Source organism: Pan paniscus, chromosome 8 (assembly GCF_029289425.2).
Source record: "Pan paniscus chromosome 8, NHGRI_mPanPan1-v2.0_pri, whole genome shotgun sequence".
Taxonomy (NCBI): Eukaryota; Metazoa; Chordata; class Mammalia; order Primates; family Hominidae; genus Pan; species Pan paniscus.
In genome coordinates, this window is record NC_073257.2 from 27,475,048 (window position 1) to 27,483,898 (window position 8,851).

General features: G+C 48.2%; 1 protein-coding gene across 6 annotated transcripts in view; it reads right to left on the minus strand.

Moving 5' to 3' along the window:
• Positions 1 to 4,408, minus strand: part of DCLRE1C (DNA cross-link repair 1C) — a 55,061-nt gene extending 50,653 nt beyond the window's left edge. For 2 of the 6 annotated variants that reach the window (XM_034930027.3, XM_034930020.4), the window contains exon 1: positions 3,858 to 4,402. In XM_034930027.3, coding sequence (XP_034785918.1) covers positions 3,858 to 3,966 — 109 coding nt within the window. In that variant the 5' untranslated portion in view covers positions 3,967 to 4,402. Of the gene's footprint in view, positions 1 to 3,857 lie in introns of all 6 variants that reach the window. The other 4 variants (XM_034930019.4, XM_034930024.4, XM_063607278.1 and 1 more) reach the window with 4 other exon arrangements.
• Between the last annotated feature and the right edge of the window lie 4,443 nt (positions 4,409 to 8,851).

The following is an 8,851-nucleotide window of genomic DNA, read 5'->3' on the forward strand; positions in this document are numbered from 1 at the left end:
TCTAAATTGTTTAACTAAACCAGTTGGACACAGTGGCTCTTGCCTGTAATCCCAACACTTTGGGAGGCCGAGGCAGGCGGATCACCTGAGGTCGGGAGTTTGAGACCAGCCTGACCAATATGGAGATACGCTGTCTCCACTAAAAATACAAAATTAGCTGGGGCTGGTGGCACATGGCTGTAATCCCAGCTACTTGGGAGGCTGAGATAGGAGAATTGCTTGAACCCGGAAGGCAGAGGTTGCGGTGAGCCAAGATTGTACCATTGCACTCCAGCCTGGGCAACTAGAGTGAAACTCCATCTCAAAAATAAATAATAACCAAAAAAAAAAAAAAAACAAGAACAATAAATTGCTTAGCTAAACCAAACCAATTCTAATTACCACGAGCACCACCACACACACACACAAGCACCCCCTCAATTTATATGTCGTGTGGCCATCATTAGACCCAGTGAAAGCAGAGCAGTCACCACATGTCACTTGGCAGCCCTTGATTGTATATATGCCTCCGGGAGAGTCCACCTGTCTCCCAGTGGGTAAATTCCCTCAAGGGATATCTGGTCCAGTCTTTTAGGGCCTATGGGTATATCCCTGGGCAGCATTCTCCGTAATTGGAGTTTCCAAAGAGTTTGCGCCATGGCAAAGAGGAGGCTGAATCCAGACTCTGCATCCTGCTCCCACACTGACTAAGCAGGCAGCACCCTGCATCGTGCATCATGGTCCCCCATCCTCACGACCCTGAGGCCCCTTCCAACTGGTAGTCACAAGAACTGGATGGGTTTGCTTTGTGTGGCTGGAACTGCACCCAGGTCTGCTTTTCCAGGGAGGTTTTCCTTTTCCTTGGCAACCATCATAAATTGCCCCCTCAAGGGGATTTCCCCAACCCTGGGCCACTATCTCAGGTCTCAGGGGTCGGGGGGGTCCTCTCATCTTCCAGAACTTACTGATGATACTTAGTAAAGCCCACCCTGCACACAGCATTGGCTTCCAGATGGCCCACAAATAAGCATCAGGTGGGTCCATAGCCTACTCCGAATTATATCAAAATGTGATGTGGGGCTGGGTGTGGTAGCTCACACCTGTCATCCCAGCACTTTGGGAGGCTGAGGTGAGTGGATCACCTGCACCCAGGAGTTCGATACCAGCCTGGGCAACATGGGGAAATCCTGTCTCTCTATAAAAAATAGAAAAATTAGCCAGGCATGATGGTGCATGTCTGTAATCCCAGCTACTCAGGTGGGAGTACTTGCTGAGGTGGGAGGATTGGTTGAGTCCAGGAGGTGAAGGCTGCAGTGAGCCGAGATCGCACCACTGCACTCCAGCCTGGGTGACAGAGCAAAACCCTGTCTCAAAAAAAAAAAAAAAAAAAAAAAAAAAAAAAGGAAGTGATGTGGATGGGTTTCCATGCATTTTTTCTAGCAAAAGAGTCCATACAGTTTCTCATGTTTGAGCTGCTATCACAAGATACCATAGATAGCATAGTTGGCCTTCACACCAGCCCTGTAAGGAAAGGTAGTGTTCTGGTTGCCTTCAACACCAAAAAGGTATTTCTCACAGTTCAGGAAGCTGGGAAGATCAAGATGTGGGGCAATTTGGTTTCTGGGGAGGACACTTTTCCTAACTTACAGACAGCCGCCTTCTCACTATGCACTCACATGGCTTTCCTAGGCCCCACATGAGGACAGAGCGCCCTCTCTCTTCCTTCTCTTGTAAGGAAACTAATCCTATCAGAGTAGGACACCACGGTATGACCCCACTTAAACTTATTTTCCTCCTAAAAGCCCCAGCCCCAAATACAGTCGCTTTGGGGGTTAGGGCTTCAACATATGAATTTTGTGGAGATAGTCCATATCATAATCAAAGAAGCCTGTGTCCCAAAAAGGTGAAAAGCCAACAGAAGGCAATGTGAGAAACCTCCAAAAGCAGAAGTTGTGTTTTCACCCTTGATGAGTTTATGTCCTGGTTGACTAAGCAGATCCACATGTGGTCAGAGAACAGAAAAAGTTGTTATAGACTGTACAACAGTAGGGAAGAGTCCATTTCTGGCTTAATGCACAAACTTATGGTGATTTCAAATTCCTTTAGATTTATTATTTCTCCAAACTCAGCCATCCTAAACACGAAGTGCAAGTTTCGGAAGTATACTTTAATCCTGGCTAGCCCATTTTGAGTTCAGAGGCTCCAGTGCGGCTCTACACAAAAAGTAAAAATAGGCATATCCTCGTCCAGCAGTGGATTCTCAATGAAAAACAAAACCAGAAATGTGTCAGGCGCAGCGGCTCACACCTGTAATCCTAACACTTTGGGAGGCTGAGGTGGGTGGATCTACCTGAGGCCAGGAGTTCGAGACCAGCCTGGCCAACATGGTGAAACATCATCTCTACTAAAAACACAAAAATTACCTGGGTGTGGTGGTGTGTGCCTGTAACTCCAGCTACTTGGGAGGCTGAGGCACGAGAATCGCTTGAACCCAGGAGGCGGAGGTTGCAGTGAGCAGAGATCACGCCACTGCACTCCAGCCTGGTGATGGAGACTCCACCTCAAAATAATAATAAAAATACAAACATTAGCTAGGCATGGTGGCTGACTCCTGTAGTCCCAACTACTTGAGCAGAGAGCATGTGCCACACTGTACTCCAGCCTGGGCGACAAAGGGAGACCCTGTCTCCAAAAAAAAGAAAAAGAAGAAGGAGATGCTCAAAGACGAGCACGATGCGAATACCGCAACGCACGAGAAGAGGTCCAGATTTTCCTCATTAAAGAGAAATCACTGGTGGCTTTGTGGAAAAAAAAGCAGAGACATTTCCCAGAAGCAGTAACTTCAACGATTTATAGTCCAAGTGACTGATTCCACACACAAAACAACATAGCTGGCCTTCACACCAACCCTGTGAGGAAAGGCTGTGTTTGGATACCTGTAATTTACTTTAAAATACTTTCCTACTGCGCATGTACAGATAGGTTTGTTACGCTGATTGACTCCACAGGGTAGTGGGAGCTTCCTGCTCCAGCACGCTGCAAGGCCACACAGCAGGAGGCAGCAACTCCAGTGATTCCGTTTATCATTTTCTCCAATTAACACTAATGGCTGGGCGAATTAGCACAATGAGCATTAAAACTGTTTTCCCTGGTAAAAGTGACTTGTTAGCACAATAGAAGTAAAAATGAACAATGGTTGTCAAGTTAGCGGTATTTAAACTCTGGAACTTAGCTCCAATCTCTGCTTGGAGCATCAGCGACACTCTAACCTTAAACCCTAAATCGGCCCAGCTGTGAAAGGATCCAGCTGTGAAATCATAGTAGCTTTTCTGGTTGCCTGATACCATCTAGAAGGGAAACATCCCTCCATCCTAAACTAGAACGAAGCTTTCATATTGGATACGGACAGAACACCCAAAGGCCAGGGAGATTGCACTTCGTGGAGCTCTTAGGCGGGCTGTTCCACAGTTGTGTGTGTGTCTGAGTCTCCTGCTTGCTTACCAACGTTTGAGGGTGTGGTCAAATGGATCTGAAACTTGTTTTCTTCATACATGGTAGCGAGGCTCTGAGGGAAGTACTAACCCTCGCCAATCTCTGATCATCGGCCACCAGCAAAGCTACCAAGAGAACCTACTAGCAGTGCTTGACCAAGCCGGCCCGGGGCGCAACTGGCAGGCGCCGTTACGCCGCGTTGACCACATCCGAAAATAGATGAAGCCTTTGAGAGGCTGAAGAGCCCGACTGGGACAAGGCGTGTGCTGGCCGCCCCCTCGCTGGCTTCCCACAGGCTGCAGCTCCTTGCTCCAGGGCCGGCCCCCTCCTGTCCTCTCTCCAGCCCCCAGCGCCCCGGGAGCGGGCGACGCGCAGCCCTCACTCACCTTTGTGGCAGTGGGACAGGAAGTAGGCGCGGGCCCTCAGGTTCTCCCTATCGAAGCGGTCTATGGAGATAGTTGGATACTCGGCCATCTGCCCCTCGAAAGAACTCATAGCGCCGCCGATCCCAGCGTCCGGGACCCCAAAACCGCAGCTGAAGCCAAGGCCAGCCCTGACCGCGCCGCCACTTCCGGGAAGCCGCGCGCTGCCTCGCCATTGGGCGGCCGAACGCAGCCACGTCCAATAAGAGGAGTCCGGAGACCGGGGGCAAAGTCAAGGAGCATCCGGTCGGGTTCTAGGCGTCCGCTGCTTGGGTTTAAATCACCCGCGCTTCGCTGCACGCGATGGGCCCTGAGCCCTGCCGAGTGCAAGGTTCATTCCCGCCAAACAAACACAGGTGTTGCTCTGGTAAGGCGTTGCCCATGTCTGTGGAGGTGCAGTCGCGGGAAGGGAAATCGAAACTCCCAGAGCAGGTGGCCCCAGCCGACGAGGTGAGTGGGCTGCGGAACTGCGCTTAGAAATCATTCTTCGTTCCGCTTCCTGCTTGTCTGCTGCTAGCCTGAAACCCGAGCTCAGTTCCCCGCCCTCTCTCTTCTGTTCCCAATTTCTAACCTTGTGGGATTACCGTGAGGGTTGTATGAGAAAGTTTGTATCTGACTCATGGTAGATTCAGGAACTATTAATTCCCTCTTCCGTTTATATAATCTACAAACTGAATAAGTCATCTCTGCGTGATCTTGGGGCAAATAAGATCCCAATAATGCCTTCGCAGCTGGCCTCTCCCCTGGTCCCCCACCTTTTTGAGCTATACTTTTAGGAAGTTAGAATGATGTACTTAAAAAAAGAAAAATGGGAGGAAAGGTCTAAAATTTTTTAACAACCGAAGCAACTTTATGAAAAGGTTTGTTAAACCTTTTATTGTATTTCCTTTATTGTATTACAATAAACCAAATAATCACCATGACATTTATTGTGCTCCTTCCTATCAAATCTCCTTAGTATAATTAAACACAAACAACCCAGAGCACTTTCGCTTTATTTTATTTATTTATTCAGTTGGGGTCTAGTTCTATCGCCCAGGCTGGAGTGCAGTGGCGTGATTTCGGCTCTCTGCAACCTCCGCCTCCCGGGTTCAGGCGATTCTCCTGCCTCAGCCTCCAGAGTAGCTGGGACTACAGGCACGCGCCGCCACGCCTGGCTCATTTTTGTATTTTTAGCAGAGACGGGGTTTCACCACGTTGACCAGGCTGGTCTCGAGCTCCTGGCCTCATGCGATCCGCTCGCCTCGGCCTCCCAAAGTGCTGGGTGAGCCATTGTACCTGGCTTTCCAGGCCTCCATAACACTTGAAGTCCCACTTTGTGCACAGCACTGTGACAAACCTTCGGGTAGCATTCAATCTATCTGGGGACAACATGTTTGCAGAATATGGCAAATAAATGCTTCCATAGAGACGCAAGGTAACATGAGAACAAATCCAAGAACAAAGATTTCTGACCAGGGAAATCAGGAATCAGAATGCCATCCCAGCCCACCGCAGTGGCTCATGCCTGTAATCCCAGCACTTTGGAGGGCTGAGGCAGGTGATCACCTGAGGTCAGGAGTTCAGGACCAGCCAGGACAACATGGTGAAACCCCATCTCTACTAAAAATACAAAAATCGGCCGGGCATGGTGGCACACATCTCCAGCTACTCAGGAGACCGAGGCAGGAGAATCACTTGAACCTGGGAGGTGGAGGTTGCAGTGAGCCTAGATCATGCCAGTTCACTCCAGCCTGGGCAACAGAGAGAGACTCTGTCTCAAAAAAACAAAACAAAACAGAATGACATCCCTAGTGAATGTCAGCTTGTGCCTGTAGTCATGATACTCAGAGTTCTATTCAAATACAGATTTCCATGAAATCTTGAGGAGGGGGAGGAGGGGTGACATGGAAAGGTATACACAACATAATCACTAATTGAGGTAAAATATCCTGCTAGTATACTAGTGGCAACACCTTTGATGGTTTGTCTTAGAACACATGGGAACAACTGCCCTGGCAGGGTTATGGAGACCTAACAACAAATTCTGCTGTGAGTCTAGTGTCCGAAGAATCTCACGGTAGAGCTCCAGGAAAGGCAGGTCAAGTTAATGCTCGTGATCTTATTTATTTGCTCACTTATTTATCTCCTCCTCTTTCCACAATGGATACAGTACAAATGAAGGGAAATAGAGTCAGGACAAAGAGAAAGACAGGATAGAAAATAGGCAAGATAGGTAAGCATAGCCCAGACCAAACCTAGCGAATCAGAAACTCTGGGAGAGTGGGGCCTGGCAGTTTGCAGCTTAACACACCTTCTAGGTGATTCTGATGGACCCTAAAGTTTGAGAACCACTGGATTCGAGTCTAAAGAACATTCAGGGCCAGTGTGGTGGCTCATGCCTATAATCCCAACACTTTGGGAGGCCGACGCAGGTGGATCACCCGAGGTCAGGAGTTCGAGACCAGCCTGACCAACATGGGGAAACCCCGTCTCTACTAAAAATAATAAAAAAAAAATAGCCAGGCATGGCGGCAGGGGCCTGTAATCCCAGCTACTCAGGATGCTGAGGCAGGAGAATTGCTTGTACCCAGGATGCGGAAATTGCACTGAGCCGAGATTGTACCATGGCACTCCAGCCTGGGCAACAAGAGCGAAACTCCATCTCGAAAGCAAAACAAAACAAAAAAAAACACAACACTCAGGAAGTCTGGGGCAGGAATTCAGGTAGGAAGCTGCTTCAATACTGCAGGAAACGTGATGGTGAAGCTTAATTCATTCAGCAAATGTATTCATTCACTGACCATCTACTGTGTATCAGACACTGTTTTAGACACTAAAGATACAGTAGTGAGCAAAGTAGACAAAAAATGTGGCCCATCCTGGTGGCTCCTGCCTGTAATCTCAGCACTTTGGGAGGCCAAGGCAGGTGGATCACTTGAGGCCAGGAGTTAAAGACCAACATGACAAAACCCAAGTTCTACTAAAGATGCAAAAAAAATTAGCCGGGTGTGGTGGTACACCTACAATAACAACTACTTGGGAGCTGAGGCACAAGAATCACTTGAACCTGGAGGCAGAGGTTGCAGTGAGCCAAGATGGCACCACTGCACTCCAGTCTAGACGACAAAAGAGACCCTGTCTCAAAAAAATAAAACTAAAAAAGCAGACAAAAATCCCTATGGACGTGGGAGTGTACCTTCTAATGCAAGTAATTACTGTTTACCATTTATGTAGTTCCAGATGTTATCAGTGTTTTATACTCATTATTTCATCCTCACATCCTACCTGCCCATCAGATAGGTACACTTTCTGTCCTCATTTGCCAGTTGAGGATACGGAGGTTAAGTAGCTTGTCCAGGGTCATGTTGCTAGTAAGTACAGCTCAGATTTAAATCCAAGAAGGCCACCACACTTTTAGACACTGTGCTCTCTGACAACACACTGCTAGCCACCGTGCCATGCTGCCTCCACAGCATCGGAGGGGCAGTGATGAAATATACTGATTCAAAATATATCCCTTTAGCACCTACTGTGTGCTAGGCAGTGTTAGGCCAGTGTGGCTGCAGCAGAATGATCCGGGGCTACAGAGGAAGGAGGGAGGGTGTTGTGAGCAAATCTTACAGGGCTTTGCTCACCATGTATAGCCTCTGGTTTTCACTCTCCATAAGATGGGAAGCCATAGCAGGGTTGTGAGCAGAGGACTGACATAATTTGACTTAGGTTTTTTGTTTTGTTTTCTTTGAGACGGAGTCTCCCTCTATGCCCAGGCTGGAGTGCAGTGACACAATCTCACCTCACTGCCACCTCCACCTCCTGGGTTCAAGCGATTCTCCTGCCTCAGCCTCCCGAGTAGCTGGGACTACAGGTGCACACCACCACTCCCAGCTAGTTCTTTTGTATTTTTAGTAGAGACGGGGTTTCACCATATTGGCCAGGCTGGTCTCGAACTCCTGACCTCGTGATCTGCCCACCTCAGCCTCCCAAAGTGCTGGGATTACAGGTGTGAGCCACCGCGCCCGGCCTTGACTTAGGTTTCAAACAGATTGCATTGCCTGTTGTGTTGACAACGGACTATAGAGGGGGCATAGAGAGCTGTTGGGAACGGTTGTAATTACCAGAAAAGAGAAAAATTATGATGGCTTGAGTAGAAGCTATAAAGCCAGCAGGTTGCACTGATGGATATGGAAAGAGAGGGCTCTAGGCCACATCTACTAAAAGACATGAAGAAGGAGCAGGGTTTTTGTTTTTGTTTTGGCAGGGAGGTGTTTGGGGAGGTTGTTTTGTACAATCAAGTGGATGTTGAATATACATTGATATACAAATCTAAAGTTCAGAGAAAGACCGGGCTGAAGAGAGAAATCTAGGAGTTGTAAGTAAATAGTTTTTTGTTTTGTTTTTAGTTTTACTAAGTATTGCCTTTGTTTTAGTATGACTCATTTATTTAGAACTTTATATAATTTAATTTGTAATATGTCTTGTGCTTTTGTTTTGTTTGGGGCAGGCGCCCGAGGCCCTTGTCATCTTCATTGACTCCAGCTCATGGCTTGTATTTAACAACTAGCTCAGAAAAATTCCTAAAAATTTAATTACTGAGTCTCCAGAGCTCTAATGAGCTGGCTCCAGCACACAATTGCTCCTTTCTCTCATTCAACAATTTGACAAGTCCTGATGGCTCTACATTCAAAACATGTATCTTGTCCGGGCGCGGTGGCTCACGCCTGTAATCCCAGCTCTTTGGGAGGCCGAGGCGGGTGGATCACGAGGTCAGGAGATCGAGATCATCTTGGCTAACACGGTGAAACCCCGTCTCTACTAAAAATACAAAAAATTATCCAGGCGTGGTGGCGGGCGCCTGTAGTCCCAGCTACTCGGGAGGCTGAGGCAGGAGAATGGCGTGAACCCGGGAGGCGGAGCTTCCAGTGAGCCGAGATCGCGCCACTGCACTCCAGCCTGGGCGACTGAGCGAGACTCTGTCT